Genomic DNA, 21288 nt, shown 5'->3' with positions numbered 1-21288 from the left:
ACTATCTCCAAGAATCTGGGTGACATATTTTTGGGCACTTGACCGAACCAACGCATCACCCTCCTTTGATATCGCTGTTATTACACACTGCGCCTACAAGGGCTGCTGGACGTCCCGAAAGCCTGCTCTCGCCTCAAAGCCCTCGTCGCTCGGGGCGGCCCTAAAGCTGCCCCTCAAGCTCTTCCTGCCTCCTCGCCGCCGCCCCCCGCAAAACCTCCGCTAAGGCTACAATGAGCTCTAAATTACTTGTCGAAATTCCCTGGTAAAACGCTCTTTTATCTCATCCAACCCAAGTGAGCGAAGATATTCAGGGGTCAGCACCAAACAGGAATTACTTTACTACTAGTGTTGTTTAACACACTTCGCTCCAAATATGTCATGGAGCTGCTCAAAGTATTTTGTGGTGCTCTCCTGGTGGTGTGGAATTTCAGTGATTCGAGAGCGCAGACCATCGTAGAGACTCAGCAGGTGAGAGAGATGAGGTGATAACTCTCTAATGAGAGTTGTGAAATGGCGCCAAGGCGTTACATGAGTTCGAAGAAAGCGTAAACAATTATCGTTAGTTAAGATAATCCGCATTTAAATAATTAATTAGCGCACATAACGTAAACTGTTGCCTTGGAAATTGAGTTAATTTTGCGTTAATATTAAAATCACGCATGAATGCGTAGAATATGTGACTTATTATCAAATTTGTTAAATTTTGTAACGGTCTATTTATAAAAACATATTATAATCTATCTAGGACATGTCAAATCCCAGTGAACCCTGTCTTAGATCATAACGTTGTTTGCTACCATTCAAGAGTTTTTTCACTGCTAATCTCCTCATGCCTAAAAATCGCTTACAGAATTCAATACCAAAAAATGGCGCCAAACCTCGCACTCTCTATGACTACCAGACCGTAAGTATCGCCGGATTTAGCCCCACAGCACCGCGAAACTTTCAATGAATTCCAGAGGGTAGTGGCGTTCAAGGATCTCATAGACTCGAAATGCCTGCTGGAAATTCTCACTAACGATGAAAGTATTATTAGCCAAAGATTAGCGAACTACGGCAGCAGTCTGAAGCTTCTGCCCACCACCAGCCAGCTCTCTAAGCGCGAGGTGCGCCTCAATTCACCCTCTTCAAATAATAAATTAACTTTCCTAGATTTGGAGATTGGCCGGTACGCGGATATCAGATTTTTGCCGGGGATTCCCCACCTATCTCATCCAGATTCCCCAGCCTGATAGCCAAAACGACCTCCCCTTGGTGCGCAGAAAAAGGGACGAACGCCACTACTTTGTGGGGAAAATACGGGGGCAGACGCAGTCGCAGTACCTTAATTTCGGTTTCAATGGGGCGCAGCCCGGCAAGGCTGAGGCTGAAAGCAGCCATGAAGGCACGAAGGCGGTTGTCAGTGCGTATATAGGGTAGCGCAAATGAGGCTTTAATCTAAGGCAGAATTGCAGCGGGAACCAACGGAATTGGCCAGGCGCAAAGTCAAAGCTCTCCGATTGATTGCAGTCAGTGTTTCGGGCCTGGATATCAAGATCAAGCTCTGCTTTTTGGATATGGGCGCGGCCCAGCTAAGTTAACTGGACCTGGATACCCTGCAGGTTCCATCAGGCCTGGCCACAGGTATGGGAATCTGCGTAACTACCGTCAGTGAAACTTCTCTAGGGGTAACTTTTACTTCGCTTAGATATCCAGGAGAAGCACCTGGAGATGGAAATTATCCAGGAAGAACTGGAGGGACACAAGGCGGGAATTTTGGAAGGCCTGGTCAGTTCAAGATAATTTGTCGATATGTTGCTATATCATTTAGTAATTTTCTAAGTTTATAAAAAATAGTGTGGGGGATAATTTTACCGCGAATTTGTTTGGTTCAAAGTAATCTACTTGAGAAGAAAAAAATCAATTTAATTGAACATAAATCAGGGGTGTATGTGGTCCGAACTCCCGCGGTTCCTCAGCGCTTCAAAATGTTTTACCATTGATTTCGCTTTTTTTTTAATTCAGTAACTTTGCAAAAAATCATATTTAAGGAGAAAGTGGAGGATACCCTGGACACCTAGGTGAAGAGGGTTATCCAAGACCTGGAGCACAACCATCCTCACAAGTAGCAGGAGGTCCTAGACGTGCAGGTTAGGTGAGACAAGATACGAAAATTCACCTTAAACTGTACTTTTTTAAGGAGAAGGTGGTACCTATCCCACTGGCCCTGGAGATGGAAATTATCCAGGACCTGGAGGACAACAACCTTCGGAATTAACAGGAGGTGGAAAGCAACCTGGAGAAGACATTAATACTTGGAGTACTTCACTCCGTTAAATGTAACTCCCTATAAAAATGTACGAATTTTGTAGGTCCTAGTAGAACCTACCCCACTGGGCCCAGACGACCGGGTGACGAAGGCACTTTAGGGCCTGGAGGTCAATCAGCAACTCCTTCTGGAAGTGGAAGCCAACCTGGGGAACACATTGGATCTAATTGGGGTAACTTAGACCCTCAAACAACTAAAAAAATCACCAAAAACATCTTTTGAATTTAAGACCAGAACAGGCCTGGAGGCCCGAACTATTCAGGACTACAACAATCAAGCTCTTCACAAAAACCTTGGGGGTCTGAACCATCAGGTAAACTCCAATAGCAAAAGGAAGTACAACAAAAATTAAATCCTGCTTTAAGGTGTCGTTGGACCGAATTACAGAAAGCCAGGAGGTCAACCTGGAGAAGGAGGAGGTAACTCATGGGAAGGAGGTAAAAATGCAAACTTATTTTAAACGATCGAGACTTCAGTTTGAGTTTTATGGAGGAAGGAAGTGGAGGCCAGGCGAGACAATCTGGAAAGTTTTATGGTACCTTCGAAGGAACCTACGAAACAGACGTAACTGGAGAAGGAGGTGACGGTACTGTGTAAATTATACTAAGCACTAAATTAAAAAAAAAAACACACATTTATTAGGCTATTCAAGAAAAGGACAAGGTACTGCTGGCGGTACCACCTCGGGGGTTCAGGGCCCTCCGGGCGGTACAACTTACCCGGAAAGGGCAACTCAACAAGGTGGTAAAATACTAAATCAGGTTCGTACAATTAGACCTATAATTACTGTTCACAGGTATTGGTACTAGCGGAAGTCAATATATTAACGGGCAGTGGGTTCCCTCTGGTGCAGGAGGTATTTTTTTTTTAAGATAAAACTTTTGTATGATTTATCCCATTCAAGGAACCCAATGGGAATTATCAACTGGAGGACCACGGACAGCTCAATGGGCAGATGGGAGAAGAGTACCTTCAAGTACCACTGGAGGTACACATACTTTCTGATAATTTAACGGTACAATGAGTAACGTAAATTTCAGGTACTTCTGGTCGAGGGCAATGGGTTGATGGAAGATGGGTGCCCTCTGGAGGTACTTTAGTGCCTGCAGTACAAGATCAATGGGCACCTGCAGGAGGTTTGTCCTCAGAAAAAATTTTAATCTGGTTCTGATTTAATTTATTTTTAGGAAGTCCAGGGCAGTGGTCAACTGGAGGTGGTGTAGATGGTCAATTGGTGGACGGAAAATGGACACCAGCAGGAGGTTAATAGATAATGTTTAAATGACAGGCTATATTGCAGACATTTTTTAATATTTTAGGTGGTGCTGGAGGAGGTCAATGGGTGCCCCCCAGAGCTGGTGGTAAGTTTTCTCTAGGCTTTAGAAACTTGATAAATAATATTAAATTTCCAGGTGCTAATGGATCTCCTGGTGGAAATGGACAATGGGTGGATGGAAGATGGGCACCAGCTGCAGGTTTTAGAGCTCATTTAAAAGTACTGACCATTAATAACTGATACAATTGGAATGTAGGTGCTGGTGGGAGAGGTTCACATACCGGACCATGGGGACCAGCAAGTGGCACAGAAGGTGATAAATGGGTTTCTCCAGGATCAGCTGGTAAGTATTATTGAAAAATCCGAATCTATTATATTTGAGAACATTTCCAGGTACTGGAACATCACCAGGTGCTGGTCAATGGGTACCTTCTACAGGTAAGTTTAAATCTTGGATTATGCCTCTTAAAACAATCTGATTTAGGACCTCTAGGAGGCCAAGGAGCTGGACAATGGGCCCCTCCAGGAGGTAAAAAACTAAAATTTCCAATTAATCTTTAATTCATCATTTGTAATTAAAGCTGTAGGCCCTGAAGGAACGAATGTAGGTCAAGGAGCTGGACCAGGTACAGGGCAATGGATAAACGGCCAATTCCTCCAGGTACCTGCGGGAGGTTAGTGGAGGAAAATATTTGGCAAATATTGTAATAGGCACTTTGTACCTAATACAATTGTAACCTTAGATTCCCAATTTTCCAGGTTCAGGACCTACTGGAGGTCCCTCAGGAGGTCAGTTCGTATTTAAGTTTAATGCTCATACTAAGCATTTACTTTCAAAATTGTAGTTTCTGGGCCTGGACAATGGATACCTGGAGTTCCTGGATCTAGCCTAATATCACCTTACAGTCCGGGATATCAATATGGGCCTGGGCTAGTTGGCCAAGATCAAGGAGGTAGATCTGGAGTAGGAAGTCAAGATAGTGGATCTGGAGGAGTGGGGGGTCAAGGTGGTGGACTTGGAGGAGTTATCGGTCAAGGTAGTGGACCTGGAGTAGGAAGTCAAGGTAGTGGATCTGGAGGAGTAGGCAGTCAAGGTGGTGGACCTGGAGGTGTGGGTGGTCAAGGTGGTGGTTCTGGAGGAGTGGGCGGTCAAGGTGGTGGACCTGGAGGCGTTACTGGTCAAGGTGGTCGACATGGAGTAGCAGGTCAAGCTGGTGGACCTGGAATAGAAAGTCAAGGTAGTGGACCTGGAGGAGTAGGAGGTCAAGGAATTGGGCCTGGAGTTGGGGGTCAAAGTGGTGGACCTCCAGGAGTCGGTCAAAGTGGTGGACCGATAGGAGTAAGTAGTCAACCTAGGCCTGGAGGCGAGGCAGGTGGGCAAGGCCCAGGACAATGGATTAACGGTCAGTGGGTTCCAGCAGGAGGTTAGTTGAATTACACTATCACTATGGTGGGCAATAATTACGTGACCTTAGAGTATTCAATTCTCTACAGGTTTAGGACCCGGAGCAGCTGTTCAAGGAGGACCTTCAGGAGGTAAGTGTCTCCCCTACCAGCACACACAGAAGAATTATTTTTAATTATCAATTTACAGCTCCTGGACAATGGTCATCTGGAGGATCTGGTGTACCTAACAGCCCTGGTTACCAACCAGGCATTGGAGGTCAAGGTGAAGGACAATGGGTTCCATCTAGACGTTAGTTAACGCACATCCCTCCCCCACTATAATCGTTACATCCAATTTTCTATACGTACAGCAGCTCCTGGAGGTTTATCAGGACCTTTCTCTGGAAATCAATGGACAACTGGCGGTTCTACACCTTCTTATGGTCCCGTTTACCAACCCGCTCCTGGAGGTTACCCTTCAGGATACGGAAGTTATCCGGGAGGTGGTTATTACCCGGGAAGTCAAGCAGGAGCACCTGGAGGTCAAGCAGGGGCACCTGGAGGTCAGGCAGGGGCACCTGGAGGTCAGGCAGGGGTACCTGGAGGTCAAGCAGGGGCACCTGGTGGTGGGTATGTTCCAGGAGGGCAAGTACCACCAGGTCAATATGTACAAGGAGGTGCGACAAGTGATATTCTTTTTAATGATTTTAATTTAAAAATTGTATTAGGGGGGGCCGGACAGTCTGGACAATGGAATTATGGGTCATCCGCAGGTGGGCAATGGATTAATGGGACATGGGTGCCGACAGGAGGTTTGGATAATTTTTTCACTTCATACAGCATAAAATAGCTTTATCTGTTGCTATCTCTATCACCCCTCCCCCTCTCCCTCTTCTAACAAAATTTAAGTTACAGCCGACGACTCAGATTCCCAAGTTCTCACCTCTGTCCAGCAATCCGGAAACGAGTCTATCATCGCCAAAGCGCAGGCCCAGGGCAAATACCAAGGAGCAACCGCGCAATCTCAAGTTTCGGGGGCATACTCAGGTACCGGATCTTTCAGTGCCTCAGCCGGTTCTGATGACGGGAAACGGGGGGCCTTGACCCAGGTCTCTGGAGGAAAAGATGGGGCCCAAAGTAGCGCACAGGGTCGCGGAGGAGTTGGTCAGTCACAAGCTCAAGTGACCTTAGATGCGGGTACAGGAGACGCTTTGTCTTCTGCACAGACTTCTGGTATGTAAACAATCTATGCCATGATCAAATAAGAACTGTGCATAGCAGGAAATCAGCAAGGAACTCAGACGCAAGTGCGCGCAAGTGAAAAAGGTGGATTGGCTGATGCTCAGGCTAACGGGGCGGGACCGACTTCTTCGCAAGCGCAAATAGGATTTACTCCCTATGACGACAATGAGGCGATAGACAATCAAACTTCTCCTTTTAATGGGGGAGGAACTGCTGCTGCGCAAAGTGGGACTAATACAGGGATGACTCAGACGCAGATTCAGGGCAAATTCAGATACGGAATTAGGTATCAAGGCGCTGCTCAAGCTGGATCAGGATCAACAGCCATAAGGAATTTGACCGAACCTACTGGGTACTTTAAACCTCTCAACTTCACTGCTAATAAAGTAAACTTCACCGGGCAGTCACAAAGCCAACAGGCGGCAGTGGCGGCACCCGCTAAAAGAGCAGATCCACTTCCTGAAGCTCGAAATTCTGCGGAAACCACCACAGAAAGAATCATTCAAGACAGAAATGTAAGTATTGATTTAATCTATTCTCTTAATCTTATGTATTTTGTAGAAACTCTTCGAAATGCAGGTGCACAAAGTGGACCCCAAATCCCAAGAGGACCCGGTGGTGGTGAGTTCTTTGAATGAAACTGAAACTTCTGAAGATCCCGAGTATGTGGATGAAGACTATGGTGAGGATGAAGACATTTCCGAGGAGGCTCCAGAGCCAATAGTGGCATCTGGAAAACTCTTACAGAGAAACTTAGAGCCTCCGCTTGCCGTCAATACTGAGGAGCCTCAAAAGAAAGTAGTGAGTCAAAGCTCTGACTACCAAAAGCAACATATTCTTTTGGACCCACTGGAAGATTTGGATGCTACAGTGCATCAAAGCAAAGGCAATGCCCCGGTGGACGGAATGGTATTGCAGCCGGGACAAATAATTCCTGGTCAGGCAAAAATCATGGTTGCATTAATAAAAAATTAATAACCGGTTTTTAGGTTCAACAGGATATAAAATTCCCGCAGGATTCCGCGGCCGGGTTACATCAATCTCCAACGGCCCCAACACCTACGCAATTGGCCAGCACGCACAAGCCCAAAGTGTCACTTTGTCTCCCGGGAGTGGCAAGATATACTACAGCAAGCCCAGTAGCCCCATCTATGGGGTGGTCACTAAAACCACCTACAAAGATGGCCACTATGGCACTGGTTACTCCTACCAGCCCATCTATCACCCAGTGGGGTATAGAGTGAAGAGCGGCACAATACTGCCCAATTTTGTGTCTATAAGCAAGTCAGAGACGGGTTCAGAGAATTTGGGGACGGGGAGAAGAACTCCGAATGTTTATTACACTCAAAGCAGCTCCTGCGGGATGTTTACCAATTCCTGTGTTTACACGAATGGGAAGAAGACGTGTTTTCCTGTGAGGAAGATGAATTCCGATGGGAGTCCCGTGACGTGTTGAGGAATTTTTTAGGAATTAGTTATTTAATGAAGAGTGTTTGAAGAAATGATTAAACAAATTAATACAAAAAATTCATTTTAATCGAATAATATAGTTATTCTACAGATAAATTCTCTCGCGGCCACTCACACCTCTACTTTCCTGCTACGATTAGACTTATCCAAGTCGTTTAATATAAGAAAATACGTTAAAGGTTTAAATAAATATGAATCTTCATTATACGCGCAATAATAAAGAGATTTACGAATAATTTAAGATTTCCTCTCGAGGCCATAGAAGCACAGATCTTTGGTCGTTACGGTGGCCCACCACACGTTTACTTTAACTCAAAATAATGGCTAAAAGAACTCACTCATATCATCTTCGACATCGCTGCTGGATTTAGTGAGAATCGTCCCTCGATGGGCGAGCAAATTGGACGAATTGTGACTACGTAATCTAGAACAGGTACACAACATAGGCCTCAGAAGGGGTTTTCGGCAGAGGACAACAGTTGTAAGGTTCATGGGAAGATTTATGGGAATTTCAAATGGGAAATGAAGGAAGTTAATGAGAAGAAGTTAGTGATGAACTCCTGACCAAGAGGACTGTACAGGGTGTTTCAAACTGGATTCTGACATGGGAGATAAATACATATGAAAATCGCCAAATTTGCTTTGCAACTTATTCCTGAGGTTCACGTATTTGAAGCCAATTCGGAGCGCCCTGTACATAGACCACAGAAAGTAAGACAGTACTTACGCAGTCATTCATTTCCTCGAAAATTGCCATTTCCTCGCCCGCGTCCTCCTTCTCCATACTAAGCAGCAGAAAGCGAGAGAAAGAAAGGCGAAATTAGACCCACAGTTGTAATCAATGTTAGGAATGTTATGGTTAGAATGAAGAATAAGGTGACTTTAACCAGCCTAAAGCTTTCAGGATTATCTCTAAAATTATTGAGTTTTCATTTGGTTTCATGAATATAAGTAACAATAAATGTAGTGTTAATTAATGATTAAATAAAACCATCAATCGCCTTCCTTAACACCAGATAGAGCTACTAACACCACGCATCCCTAAATAACCAATAAGTTACCACTAACCTGGTATGCAAATGTTGCAACTGCACTTGGAAGTTGTCTACCTGCTCTTGCAGCTCGTCGTTAGCCCTCTGCAACTTTCTCGACTGATTCTGCGCATTGTCCAACTCATCCTCGGCAGTCGCCAACTCCTTCTTTAAATCCTCTACTCGTGTTCTAAGTTTCTTCACTTCAGCCTCGTACTGCTCGGCCCTGCGAGCCGCATGCGCCAGCTCCGTCATCTTGTCCTGCAGCATTTTCTTCAGTTTGCCTGAGGAGTGCTTCAGCTCGGAAATTTCCTGGTTTTTATCACTTATTTCCTGCTGCAAATGCCGAATTTCCATGTCTGAACCATTCAATGTTCTGTTGCCTTTTCTCTCGAGTCTCTCTTGCATGTCTCTTAGCTCGTTTCGCAATTTTTTATTGTCGCGTTCCAGGGCCAATTTGTCGGTTTCCAGGCGTTCACGTTTGCCCCATTCCGAGGCGTTTTCTGCTTGCAAACGCTCCAACTTTGGGAATCATTATTATTAATTTATTTTATTGATGATAACAATATTAACAAAAATAATAATGATAATAATAAAATCGCAAGACAAGCTGTTTTGAAATGTAAGCCATTCAATAATGAGAATGAGAATAATGCCGTCCCGCTCTCCTTAACATCCATCAACAATAGGAAATTGCACCGCACAGTGGAATGAGGTAGAAAAAAGTCTTTCATCAGTTAGACAGCAATAGAGAAACAGAAACAGATTGAGAACTGGAAAAAAGCCAATCTTTCAGCAAAATCATAGCTGCCTAAACTAATATTTAATAAAGAAACATTATGTGAAATTATCTAATCTTTGATATGAAATCAAATATATCCACCATACAGTCCAGAAACAGTTCAGAAGACAATATCTGTTATTTTAAACGATACGAAGAACCAAATGGGAAAAACGTCCAAAATGATATATTCAATAACAGAGAAGAACGGTTTTACAAGCAACTATCTATATATACAACTAACACAACAAAAATATCTATAATCACTTATGTATTGATAGTAAAGTTCCATCAAATCAAAACGTTCTAAAAAGGTACACAGGAAAAAAAGTGAAGAAAACAATTACCTCTGCTCTAAGATCGTTCATTTTTTTGTCCATCCCTTCGCGGCTGCTTGCTTCTTCCAACAAATCCGACTTTATAACTTGAATTTCCTTTTCATGGTCATCTTGAAGCGAGAGCAGTTGTCGCAATGCTTCCTGCTTTGCCTCTCTCAATTCATCGCACTTTTCTCTCTCTTCATGCAGCTCACTAGTAATTCGGTCTAGAAGCTTATGTAAAGCCTCTTTTTCCCTATATTTAATCAACCACAAATTCGCCAAACTGTCAACAAAAAAAAAACTCACTCTCGTTCTATACTGATAGTCTTGTTAGCTTCCTCTAACTTCAATTGAAGCAGCGACGTTTTCTGCTCAGCATCCACAGTAGCAAACTTCTTAGACACTGCCCCTTTTGGGCTCCCAATGAAGTCTTTTTTGTGTTCCAAATCTAAAGGAGCAGTGCTATCACATTCAGGATTGCTTTGGCTAGAAGAAACGCCATTTTGACGCTCTCGTTCAGATACTAATAAATCTCTTAATGGAGAGACTAGATCCTTGCATCCATTGTCTCTTCCTGGAGACCCATTGCTATGAAACTTACCCACTAACTAATTTATTCTTTTAAGAAAGTAATGTTTACCTGAATGCAAAGTCCTTCAGTGGGTCTTCGCCTAAGGCCTCAAAAATCTGGCTATCAAACTGACCTGCATGCTTTAGAAGCAGGAGATGTATCTTCTCAATCTCTCTCTTTAGCTGGTCATTTTGAAGTTCCAAGTCATCTTTATGCCTTTTGTAAATTGAAACTTCCTTCAGAGAAGACTCCAATTTTGTCCTCAATTGCTTGCATTCCTCCCTGTCAAGCACTTTTAAAACACCCACCTTTACGTAAGAAAAAAACAAGCTCACCTTGATTTATTTCTCTCATTGCGCACTTTAGACCACTTTTCCCTCCAGTTGGCAGTACAATCTGACCACCACCGCATGGTTTTCTCCATTTGCGCAGCTCGCCCTTTGGCCTCCTCAAGTTCTCGTTGACGCAAAGCCTTTAAAACCAAATTTAGTCCTTTTTTTTGGGTTTGTAATGTCAATTTACCTCATTGGCTTCCCACTCAGAAACATCACCTATTCGTGAAGGCATGGAGCCAGAATCATGCTCTCTGGCAGTTTTTCTTGGAGCAGTGCCACCTGAGATGCTCTGTGCCATGTTGAGGACTTAAAACGAGAGTTTCTGCTTGAATTTAAAAATACCAAAACTCCACTCTGAATACACTATAAAATTCCATTTGGTTCAGGAGATGTGTAAAACAAGTTTCCTAGCCAATTTTGAACAGATATTTTTGAACCAGAGAAGTCAAATCTACACTGGGGCAATCTAACAAGGGGTGAAGGAGGCTTAGGGAAGGGAAAAATTATCATTCATTGAGACGAGAAAGTCCCTCATATTTCATTCCTTCGCCTCCTTGACTAAAGCGTTTTTTACTATTAATTTTAAATAAAAAGCCAAAAATAAAGAGGGTCAAAATGGGGCTTCTACTAACTGTATTAACTTGCTGCTCGCCACTGCGCCACTGTGCCCCAAATAATCGTGAAGTGTCTTCTGCTGCCGCAAACTCTATTTTTTCTTATATTTCACTTAAAGTGCCTCATAATTTGTTTGAAACTTTACAAATTTAATAAACAAACCACCAATTAATCAAAGACAACATTTCATTAATGAATATCTGAAAAACATGTAAACAAATATGGCCGCAAGTGTCAGTTGCAGTTGTCAGGAGTACAGGGCACTGTTCCTGAAACACACAATTCGAACTGAAAATCACTCTCACTGATCACTTCAGTTGCTCCGACGAATTAATTTCATGAAAATTTGTATGCTAATTTGAAAGCTTTGGTTATTATTTGAAGCATGATCATATGCTTAAATGATCTAATGCTAATTTAAAGTAAGACATGAAAAAAATATAGTTCTAGAACAGAGTTACTGAACTCAGTCCCTTGCTGACTCATCTCCAGTTCACGCATGTCATTTAGCCTGGAATTCCAGTGTTTTCCATTCATCCTTTACATCCAGTTTTAGGAAGTATTGTAGTCCATTTTCTGCATTTCGAAAACGGCGTATTTCGCAACAAACCGGAAAAGTGTCTCTAAATCGATTTTAAACGTTGCAGTGTGTTCTCATTCACTGGTAAGGACTAATTAGTGATTTTTCTCGTAATTATTAGTCAAATCACATAGGAGGGGCATTGGAAAAATTGTGAAAAGCTGCTATTTTTGGCTCATGAAACGTGACGTTATCCACAAACGCTCAATTTTCCCAATACAAACATTTGTTTTCTATTCAATTACCTTCTATTATACCTATATTCATGGCTAAATGCAAATAAATATGAGGAATAGAGGCCCCATCACATAACGCCCCATACCTCAACTTTCATTCAGTACATTTTTATCGCCACTATAGAAAAAGGTAGTATGTGAGTTGTTGGTTAAATTTCACCAAAATCACCCCACAATGGAGGGAATATACTACATTCTCTTACCTTAATAGACAATTAATAATCAATCTTACACTCTTAACAACTAAATATTGACTATTATTAAAGATAAGGTATGAGTAAATTATCATGATGATGACTAGTTATATGTTGAAATATATTGCACAACAAAATTTAGAACCAGAAGATATTGATCTCTTCCATATTTGGGTTAAGGAAACTGATCTCTACATCTCTTTTCTTGGGCCTCACTAAGAGACACAAAACAACAAGAATAATATCGCCTTAAAGTAGTAAACTTTAAATTTTTCATGATCAGATTTCTCAACTGATCCTTTAAAATTGACCTTCAGTATCTAAGATGAGGATATTTAGCTTGGAAATCATAATAAACAAATTTTTTCTTATTTTCATTAGTATAAAACACTTTTAAAAGCTGATTATATGTTAGTACTATTTGTATATCATTTAATCAGCAAGCTAACTAATCCACCTACAGTGCTAATAATACTTTCAATAAATCACTCAGTACTGGTATTGATACCTCAAAAATGTCAAGTCTCAATTGTTGAATTGCTCAAGTTTGGTTTACTTAAACCTGACCATCATAATTTTGAAATCCAGAAGTAAATGCATTATTGTCACAGTGCAAATAATTGAGGAAGATAATACTAGGGGATTCGGTTTAATAGATTATAACCAAGGTTGAGTTGTGATTCTCTAACCTGGTGGCCTAAACCAAGGTTGGATACTCAGATTCCAGTCACAACAATTAAGGCTGGAGCTATGCTTTGTTTATCAGATATTTGGGGGAATTACGAAGTGACTGCACTATTATTTTTAAATGCTAAACCTGAGCTAAAAATAGTTCACTTTTCCTCAGTGCAGCAGCTTATACTACCAATATCTGATTAATGCAGCACATTATCCTCTCCATGGATAAATTACTAATAGTTTTCCTCTCTGGTGTGTTACAGAGTGCTGGTGAACATTCAAGATGTCTTACGCTTACAATCAGCAAGGTGAGTTTTTCTTTGTAATTGTTGGATTGGTATGCTTGAGAGACAACCTTGACTTGCTTACAGTTTCTTATTGCTGCAGCCAATATAATCATAACATTTGGTAGCCAAGTATTTATTTATTACATATAGTTTTATGAAATTAAACGTTTAATAAACTGGCTGCATCATCAGTTATCAGGCTCATCATTTGTTACGATTCCTCCAGTTATAGACCTCTTTTCTATATCAATTGATTACACTGTGATTGATTATCAGATAGATGTTTTTAGCATTGGGTAACCCATATCCTAATAGTAAATAAAAATGTTTCTTAACATCTGAGGCATAACCGATCTAGTCGCAAGCGTTACTCTTCCTTTTAAATCAGCTAGATCGCGTGGTTTAGTTTTGTACCCCACCCTCTTCAGATATCCCCATAAGAAAAACTCTAACGGAGGAAGATCAGGTGACCGTGCTGGCCGTTCTAGCAATCCTCGCCTCCCTATCCACAGATTAAGTCAAGATACATAACGGGATGTAATTTCAAAACCTAAAGCTAACGCGTTTTGGTATTTTTTATATATATCGAAATATGCAGACATTGAATTTATTCCATTTGGCACTAAAAGCCATTATCAGATTATAAACACATAGGAGTGGGAATAATTCAAAGTAGGTACCACCCACTTCTTAGTTCATGTACTATGCAGTGGCTTTAGGTACTAAAGGGAGGTGAGGTGAAGATCAGAAACCTCCGGCTTCTGTAATATATGGTTAAGTGCAATAAAGTCAGTGGTCATTAATTGAAGAGGGATGGGGGTCTTTTTTGAGTTTTGAGAATTTTACAAATCAAGCCTGTTTACTTACCACCTCAAACACTCTGGCGTTAGTTTTCCCTTCATGGGAAGACCACTTTGTATGCGGAATAACAGTCACAAAATTTCTTCCACAGGGCCGTATGGTCAACAGCAAGGATACGGCCCGTCACCCGGAGCCTACCCGCCACCCCCTGGGGGTTACCCTCAGGGCGGATATCCGCAGGGGGACTACCCTCAGCCGGGCGGCTACCCCAGCGCCCCCCAGCCCGGTTTTCAGCCACCCCCATATGCCGCCGATCCATATGCGGGGGCCAACCAAGGTGAAGCACACCCCTTTAATTCTAACACAGATGCACCCGGTTCGTTTTTATTTGAAACTTAAGTTTTTGCATGAGCTTTTTCGCAAGGAGGGAGCTTGTAGGCTCTGTTATTCGTAATTCGATATAAAAAGAACTTGAAATTGAAGTGTCGGTTTTTATATAATCAGTATCGCCAACAGTGAGTTGATTAGATAAGGCCATAAAGTACATGCATATATGGCAGTTTACTGTAGTATAACTGTTGACGGCTAAGTATTATCGCGGAAGTTTTTTAAGCGTGAAGCGCTTAGTGATTCGTGTTGAATAATAACTATGACTAACCACCAGCAAATACCTGCTCACCTCAATTACGACATAGAAGGTAAGTCTTGGTGTGCTTTATATGTTATTTCATGGTGCCTTCCTGCTGTCGATACTATAAAGTATGGCGTTACAATTTCAGAGGTCCCTTGCACACCGGATTACACTTCTAATGAAAATCTCGACCCTGAGGCCGCCATCATCAAAAACTCAGACTTCAGCGAGAAAAAGATCCGTTTAGGCTTCATCAGGAAGGTCTATGGCATTCTCCTGGTCCAGTTGGCCATAACCGGAGGCATCATTTTTTTGTTCACACTGGAACAACATGTGAAAGAATATGTTGCTTGTTACACGATGGAATTTGTGCTTCCACCATTAGTTGGGATGCTCGTCACTTTGTTTGCGTTGATCTGCTGTGGTGATGCTCGAAAAAGGTCCCCATGCAATTACATTTTACTGTTTGCATTCACCATTTCCATGGCGTTGTTGTTGGGGGCAACGACCAGCAATGTAGAACCCCGAATTTTGCTGGTTGCTGTTGGTATTACCGCAGCTATTTGTCTGGGCTTAACTCTATTCTCTTTTCAGACCAAGTGGGATTTCACCCTTTGCGGAGGATGGTTATTGTGCTTCTTAATAGTTTTCACCATGTTTGGGTGTTTCTCCCTTTACTGCTTTCTAAGGAATGAGAATGTTCTCCTGTTGCTTTATGCCTCTCTAGGAGTCCTACTTTTCTCGTTTTACCTGGTCTATGACACTCAATTGATCATAGGGGGTAACCATAGGTACAGCATCTCACCTGAGGAATACGTTTTTGCAGCGTTGATTTTGTATTTGGACGTTATCCGCATATTTGTATATATATTGCGGATATTGAGGCTAGCTCATATTAGATAGATCTGTATAAATAGAAATCTATACAGATAAAGTTATGAAGACATATGAAGAGACGAGAAAAGGAAAATGCAAAATATGTTAAAACAAAAATGTGAAACATTTCCCACCCTGTATATCGAAACATAGTGCGTTTTTGATCATGGGTCCATTAGATTTTTTTTATTATTTTGCAGAGTCCTACCTTTCTCTGAAAAATCTTCATGACAATATGTTACATCCTGTATAAATTGCTGAGAGTTGACTTTTCCGGATGTTTATTAGACTTAAGGAGAAATCGCTAAAATATATCGACTACGTATATAAAGGTTCTCTTATCTCTTTTTATAATTCTGTAAACCCCCATTTAGCATGCCAATCACTCGATGTTACCTTCAGTTCCTAGTCATCACGCAATATGATTTAGTCGCTTTCGTTGTTACTCTAAGTGCTAATGATCATTACCTCCCCAGGATTTTCTTTCGTAGACTAATTTATACATGTCTCAGAAAACTACTTTTATCGATTTTATTTAGTCCATGATACTCAGGTCACAATGGCGGAAGAACATAAATACTGCGTGACGTCTGAGTACATATTTGCTAAGTTAACTTTGTATTTGGATTAACCAATCCATTCGTGTTTATATTGAAAATTCCCAGAATGTCTGGAGATTAATTTCACATGAAAGTGAACGAACAGTAAGCCGATTCAAATTCGTGAGATTTCATGAAAGTGTGACACTGATATGTTAACACGTTAACCGCCCATCGTACATTTGAATTTTTAGTCGATGGGGCCCAAAACGAAACTTTGTTTTAAAAGGATTTTTTGATTACGTTACTGTCATATATATTTGACTTTTATTATAAAAATGTCAAAAATCAGTAAAAACACACTTTGAAAGTGAAACCCAACGTTTGGGATTCGGAGCTGATTTGACAGAAAAAGTGAAACCCATGGTTTGGGCTTCGTGGCGATTAACGTGTTAACTTCTCTTAGGCCCGGAACGTCCTTCAGGATTCGACTGGTTAGTTCAGAGTTTTCTGTCCATTTTGGCGATGAAAGTCAAAATTCAGATTTTTCATATTTCTTTCTGAAATTCGTAATTTAGTTCAAATTTCTTGAAGGCTTGGTGGCAATCACGTTTGCTGAGATAAGTCCAAACCTTTTCAAGGGTCTGCTGGAAGGGAATAGAACAACATTCTATTTTTATATTATTTTTGCCAAATTTAAGTGAAATCTATTTTATCAAGCGTAATACAATTATATGTACTAACTTGTATACTGTATCATTTAGATAAAATAAAATGTATTTATTGGGTGTTGTTTTATTTTGAAAACCTCTCATCGCTCTATGAATGCGGTTTTTCAAGCTCTTACTAACCTCTAGATAATTGGCGTAGAAATGAAAAAATTGGCCAATAGTTCCGCTCTGACGCGAATCCTATGGAAAGTACATTACTGCTAGAATTACTACGGATTTGAAAAAACTAGGACTACTAGATCGGTGTATTAAGAACTTAATCTGGGAGATAATCAATATTTAGATTTAATTATTCAATGTTATTTCTGAACAAACCAATATATGCGATGTTTTTTTGAATTCAGGAGGAAATAGGGCCTGCCAAATTTTTCTGATTAGTACTAAGGCGACCATAGACCTAGAACTAACAATATCCCCCATATTGGGCATAACATATTTAGGGCTTTAACCTATAATCTCTGCCTCCGCCAAAATAAAAACTTATGCTTAACACTCGGTATACATTCCAAACACCTCATTTGTTTACGTTCTTATCTCCTGCAAGGTCGCATTTCTCACATTGGTCGAAAGTGTTGTGCTTGTTTACACCCGTTTAAAGTGTTAAAGAAATACAATGGAATCTAGTTCGGGTTCCGACGAAAGTGTGGAGGAATGGCATGTCAGCGTGGGGGACCAGCCGGGAACCAGTGGAACCGCAAGACGACAAAGGCGCAAACGCGAAGCACCCCCAAGCGAGACCACCCTGATCGAATTCATCAAACGCAAAAGATTGAGGGAGTTGAAAGAACTGGAAGCGGATTTGCAGATAATTTCGGAAGCTCGCCTGCAACGAGCGCTGGAAGATGACATAGCGATGATGAGGTGTGATGCTAAATTATCTAAGGTTAAAGAAGAAAAAACATCAAGATCGGCATTAAAAGAAGCTTCAGGAAAATCTCGTAGAAAAATCTTAGAAGAACCTCGAAGAAAAGCCTCAGAAAAGGGTCGAGGAAAAACCTTAGAAGAAACTCAAGGAAAAGCTCCACAAAAAGTTCGAAAAAAATCCTCAGAAAAAATTTCAAAAAAGATTCGAATAAAAACCTTAGAAGAAGCTCCAGAAAAGATTCGAAAAAAAACCTTAGAAGAAAGTCGAGAAAAACCCTCAAAAAAAGATCGAGGAAAAGCATTAAAAGAAACTCGAGTAAAAGCCTCTGAAGAAACTCGAGTAAAAGCCTCTGAAGAAACTCGAGTAAAAGCCTCAGAGGAAACACGAAGAAAAACCTCAAAAAAAGCTCGAGAAAAAGCTCGACGAAAAGCCTTGAAAAAAGTTCTACAAAAAGCCTTAGAAAAAGCCCGACAAAAAGCCTTAAAAAAAGCACGACAAAAAACTGGAGAAAAGACTTCCAAAAAAGTTCGAGGTAAAGCCTTAGAAGAAACTCGGGGAACAGCCTCAGAAACTACTCGAGGAAAAACCTCAAAAAAAGCTCGAAGAAAAACCTTAAAAGAAACTCAAGGAAAAGACCCAGAGAAACGCCAAGAAAAGGCCTCAGACAAAGTTCGAAAAATAATTCAGGTAAAATGCTTAGAAGAAGCTCGACTAAAAGCCGCAGAAGAAACTCGAATAAAAGCATTTGAAACAATTGTTAAAAAAGCCATAGAAGAAGCTCGTGCGACAGCCTCAGAAGAAGCTCAAGGAAAAGTCTTAAAAAAAGCTGTAGGAGAAAAAGCAGCAGATGTTCCTCCAGAAAGTTCTCCCCTACAAAAATTTCCACCTTTACCCGCGCCATATAATATTATGGACGAGCCCACAATTCCCGGCCTGGGACCACCTTGCAAGTGTAAATGGCGGTGTTTTTCCCTGTTCTCGCTCGAGGAAAAAAAAAGGATTTTGCAACTTGCTCAGAGTAGGACGGATCCTGTAGAAAAACTTCAATATTTAAACACTTTGATAGATCATCACCCAGTACGAAAGCCACGCGCAACAACCATCACTGGCCGTCGCAGATGCGTTGCTTGTCGCTATTCGGTAAGCTGAGTTTTTGTAGAAATGCCAATAATTTTCACATATTCATCGAATCGATTTGCAACAGCTGATTTTCGGCTGATAGGATTGATTTTGACTAATAACTAGGTAATCTGATTCGTTTAAAATCAACTGATAGTGATGATCCAATTCGCTCAGGCTCGAAAATATTACTTTTCCTTCCAGGTGCCGGTAGGTGATTCTAGTCTTAAGGTGTGCAAACAGGCGTTTTGCTCCTTGCACGGCGTAACTATACCCTTCATAAGCGACATACCTACTCACTGGAAATATTCGCATTTGGTGCCCCGAACGGATCCCCCTCAAGACTCCTCGGACGAAGACGACGAATCGCTGTAATTACGAGATTTGCAGTCGAAATTTTATCATTTTTAATGTGTATTTGCGTGTAGTAAAACATTTTTTGCAAGTAATCATTGTGGTTTTTAATTCAAGTAAATTGGGTTAAATCATATAACTTTTCAGACAACAACACCAGAACTTTAATCTATTATATATATTTTACTTATTACTGCATTGCTTTTCTACGACTTTTACACCCTCTGCTTGGTCGAGTATAGAACGACTCTTCACAATTTTGAGCAGGTACTTTCTGAGCCTGAAACATGCTCCCTCCAATTATAACTAATTAAGGGGTTTAATGCTAAAATTCATCATCTGCTATCATCTATGAAATAATTCTGGAATGTGCATTGAAGAAAATATTTCATTGCGCATTCCGGACGCTTGTAGAATTACTGTAAGAGCTTAGATATCAAAGTTCTGTTAACTTCACCAAGGGAATAACCTCCATGGAGCCTAATCCGCTGCCTTGATCGCAGCGCTCCGATGTAGACTCTCCCATGGCCAAAGTTATTAAGACTTTGATATATTCGCACTGAACACTTCTAACTAACCTCCACACGTTAACCGATCCAATTTGAAGGCTATGGAGGCTACAACCCTGAAGACCCTGAGGTCAAAGGCTTCGACTTCACTGAGCAAAGCATCCGGAAGGGATTCATCCGCAAAGTGTACTCGATTCTGATGGTGCAGCTGGTCATCACCATGGGCTTCATAGCCTTGATGTGCTACGAGCCCAAAACCAAAGACTTCGTGCAGAAAACTCCAAGCTTGTTCATCGTGGCCTTAGTGGTGATGATCGTGGCCATGATCACCTTGGCCTGCTGCGGGGAGGTGCGCAGGAAGGCTCCCATCAACTACATAATGCTGTTTATCTTCACCATCGCCGAAGGATTTTTGCTGGGAGTCAGCTCCAGCCACTACCGGCAAGACGCAGTGCTAATGGCCGTGGGCATAACCGCAGCCGTTTGCCTGGCTTTGACCTTGTTTGCCTTCCAGACCAAGTATGATTTCACCATGATGGGGGGAATTCTGCTAGTGGCCGTAATTATTCTTTTGGTGTTCGGGATCGTCGCCATTTTCGTGCAGAACAAGATCGTCCAGTTGGTTTATGCCTCGCTAGGAGCTTTGATTTTTTCGATTTACTTGATCTACGACACTCAGCTGATGATGGGCGGGAAGCACAAATACAGCATTTCTCCGGAGGAATACGTATTCGCTGCTTTGAATCTCTACTTGGATATCATCAATATTTTCATGTACATTTTGGCTATTATTGGGAGTTCCAGGGATTAAATGTGTCCTTTAAGCTAACCGGTGAGAATCAGAATTTTGTTTCTTTGTTTTTCGTTGTTTTTACTTGTTTAAGTTACCTTCAGTTTTGGACAGTGGAATTGAATTTGTTGTTCCATTTTTCTTCTTTAACCAATAAAAAAGAAAACATTCCTCAATTATCTCGATGAAGACAATGTCGCCAATGCATTCAGCTATTCACCATCCGTTTTGAGGTTTAACTTAATGTTTTAATGTATTATTAAGTGGAAAATAAGACTAATTGTGGCACTTTCCAGTGTCTATGCTAATGCATTATTCAACCCTTGTGGCATTTAATCCCTGCTTTTAATGCGGAGTCCATGCCGGTAATGTTTTCAAAGGAATTATTGATAATCGCGGAACTTACACAGTAACCCTCCTAAATGGAGCCATCTCGTTAGAATTTTTTCCTAATTTTATGAAACCGCTTAGGTGTCGCACCTATCGTTAATAATGATATTTGTAATTATAGGCTATTTGTAAGGAGTTCTTTCTGCAAGTGTTGTAGTTGAAATATATTATCTATTTAATAATGATTCACCATTATATCACTAGCTTTCCGGCCCTACCTCACATAAGATGCACATGTCTGTTACCCCCTACTCCTTTACATTCCATCATGGTCCTCAAAGGTTCCTTTGACCGCAATGCCCCCCCGAAGACTTCTCCCGGATCTACCCCCGATTTGTTCAGAACCTTTAAAAAATAAAATGTGCTGCAGCTC

The 21288-nt window shown here is 41.3% G+C and overlaps 5 protein-coding genes across 11 annotated transcripts; 4 read left to right on the top strand and 1 right to left on the bottom strand.

Moving 5' to 3' along the window:
* The first annotated feature begins 321 nt into the window (after window positions 1-321).
* Window positions 322-7668, top strand: prc (pericardin). 3 transcript variants are annotated; one of them, XM_066394465.1, is made up of 33 exons: window positions 322-468; window positions 851-904; window positions 960-1106; window positions 1153-1402; window positions 1455-1623; window positions 1688-1767; window positions 2031-2129; window positions 2180-2299; window positions 2352-2480; window positions 2538-2621; window positions 2674-2745; window positions 2805-2888; window positions 2951-3052; window positions 3105-3164; window positions 3213-3296; window positions 3349-3444; window positions 3496-3570; window positions 3628-3669; window positions 3721-3783; window positions 3841-3927; window positions 3978-4022; window positions 4069-4113; window positions 4166-4258; window positions 4344-4373; window positions 4430-5008; window positions 5079-5120; window positions 5179-5280; window positions 5342-5647; window positions 5699-5782; window positions 5886-6203; window positions 6249-6727; window positions 6774-7149; window positions 7202-7668. In XM_066394465.1, the coding sequence occupies exons 1-33, from the start codon at window positions 379-381 to the stop codon at window positions 7666-7668; spliced, it is 4953 nt and encodes a 1650-aa protein (XP_066250562.1). In that variant the 5' UTR covers window positions 322-378. The 3 variants fall into 3 exon arrangements, with proteins under 3 accessions (XP_066250562.1, XP_066250561.1, XP_066250563.1); XM_066394464.1 differs by having other exon boundaries at window positions 2951-3049; window positions 3628-3783; XM_066394466.1 differs by lacking the exon at window positions 3105-3164 and having other exon boundaries at window positions 2951-3049; window positions 3628-3783.
* Window positions 7669-7726: 58 nt separating this feature from the next.
* On the bottom strand, window positions 7727-11567 carry LOC136411773 (coiled-coil domain-containing protein 102A). Of its 3 annotated transcripts, XM_066394474.1 has the most exons (9): window positions 11349-11567; window positions 10908-11026; window positions 10721-10857; window positions 10455-10667; window positions 10121-10402; window positions 9842-10067; window positions 8751-9235; window positions 8410-8467; window positions 7727-8106 (listed from the first exon to the last, which is right to left on the bottom strand). In XM_066394474.1, the coding sequence occupies exons 2-9, from the start codon at window positions 11016-11018 to the stop codon at window positions 8098-8100; spliced, it is 1521 nt and encodes a 506-aa protein (XP_066250571.1). In that variant the 5' UTR covers window positions 11019-11026; window positions 11349-11567; the 3' UTR covers window positions 7727-8097. The 3 variants fall into 3 exon arrangements, with proteins under 3 accessions (XP_066250571.1, XP_066250569.1, XP_066250570.1); XM_066394472.1 differs by lacking the exon at window positions 8410-8467; XM_066394473.1 differs by lacking the exon at window positions 8410-8467 and having other exon boundaries at window positions 11353-11567.
* A 303-nt stretch (window positions 11568-11870) lies between these two features.
* On the top strand, window positions 11871-21097 carry Lfg (Lifeguard). Of its 3 annotated transcripts, none has more exons than XM_066394047.1 (4): window positions 11871-11999; window positions 13287-13331; window positions 14263-14487; window positions 19834-21097. In XM_066394047.1, exons 2-4 carry the CDS (start codon window positions 13307-13309, stop codon window positions 20544-20546), a joined length of 963 nt encoding a protein of 320 aa, XP_066250144.1. In that variant the 5' UTR covers window positions 11871-11999; window positions 13287-13306; the 3' UTR covers window positions 20547-21097. The 3 variants fall into 3 exon arrangements, with proteins under 3 accessions (XP_066250144.1, XP_066250145.1, XP_066250146.1); XM_066394048.1 differs by having other exon boundaries at window positions 11873-11999; window positions 14263-14448; XM_066394049.1 differs by lacking the exon at window positions 14263-14487 and having other exon boundaries at window positions 11879-11999.
* LOC136411470 (protein lifeguard 1-like) lies at window positions 14604-16111 on the top strand. Its single transcript, XM_066394050.1, has 2 exons — window positions 14604-14809; window positions 14891-16111. The coding sequence occupies exons 1-2, from the start codon at window positions 14761-14763 to the stop codon at window positions 15643-15645; spliced, it is 804 nt and encodes a 267-aa protein (XP_066250147.1). The 5' UTR covers window positions 14604-14760; the 3' UTR covers window positions 15646-16111.
* Window positions 17307-19262, top strand: LOC136411468 (testis-specific H1 histone-like). The gene is made up of 2 exons (XM_066394046.1): window positions 17307-18893; window positions 19077-19262. Exons 1-2 carry the CDS (start codon window positions 17502-17504, stop codon window positions 19245-19247), a joined length of 1563 nt encoding a protein of 520 aa, XP_066250143.1. The 5' UTR covers window positions 17307-17501; the 3' UTR covers window positions 19248-19262.
* Window positions 21098-21288: the final 191 nt, after the last annotated feature.

The sequence above is a fragment of the Euwallacea similis genome, chromosome 10, assembly GCF_039881205.1.
Source record: "Euwallacea similis isolate ESF13 chromosome 10, ESF131.1, whole genome shotgun sequence".
In the NCBI taxonomy this organism is placed as follows: Eukaryota; Metazoa; Arthropoda; class Insecta; order Coleoptera; family Curculionidae; genus Euwallacea; species Euwallacea similis.
The sequence above is the reverse complement of the archived record's forward strand: the minus strand, read 5'-3'. Positions and strand labels throughout refer to the sequence as shown.

Excerpts from the sequence above, each read along its gene's own strand:
- prc (XM_066394464.1), top strand. The coding sequence starts at position 379 with ATGGAGCTGCTCAAAGTATTTTGTGGTGCTCTCCTGGTGGTGTGGAAT. Across the intron at positions 4,023-4,068 it reads TCAATGGGTACCTTCTACAG|GACCTCTAGGAGGCCAAGGA; the intron begins GTAAGTTTAAAT and ends AATCTGATTTAG. Across the intron at positions 4,374-4,429 it reads TACTGGAGGTCCCTCAGGAG|TTTCTGGGCCTGGACAATGG; the intron begins GTCAGTTCGTAT and ends TCAAAATTGTAG.
- LOC136411773 (XM_066394472.1), bottom strand. The coding sequence starts at position 11,018 with ATGGCACAGAGCATCTCAGGTGGCACTGCTCCAAGAAAAACTGCCAGA. Across the intron at positions 10,858-10,907 it reads CTGAGTGGGAAGCCAATGAG|GCTTTGCGTCAACGAGAACT; the intron begins GTAAATTGACAT and ends TTGGTTTTAAAG. Across the intron at positions 10,403-10,454 it reads CTGAAGGACTTTGCATTCAG|CAATGGGTCTCCAGGAAGAG; the intron begins GTAAACATTACT and ends TAAGTTTCATAG.
- Lfg (XM_066394047.1), top strand. The coding sequence starts at position 13,307 with ATGTCTTACGCTTACAATCAGCAAG. Across the intron at positions 13,332-14,262 it reads TTACGCTTACAATCAGCAAG|GGCCGTATGGTCAACAGCAA; the intron begins GTGAGTTTTTCT and ends TTTCTTCCACAG. Across the intron at positions 14,488-19,833 it reads TTCTAACACAGATGCACCCG|GCTATGGAGGCTACAACCCT; the intron begins GTTCGTTTTTAT and ends TCCAATTTGAAG.
- LOC136411470 (XM_066394050.1), top strand. The coding sequence starts at position 14,761 with ATGACTAACCACCAGCAAATACCTGCTCACCTCAATTACGACATAGAA. Across the intron at positions 14,810-14,890 it reads CCTCAATTACGACATAGAAG|AGGTCCCTTGCACACCGGAT; the intron begins GTAAGTCTTGGT and ends TTACAATTTCAG.
- LOC136411468 (XM_066394046.1), top strand. The coding sequence starts at position 17,502 with ATGGAATCTAGTTCGGGTTCCGACGAAAGTGTGGAGGAATGGCATGTC. Across the intron at positions 18,894-19,076 it reads GCGTTGCTTGTCGCTATTCG|GTGCCGGTAGGTGATTCTAG; the intron begins GTAAGCTGAGTT and ends TTTTCCTTCCAG.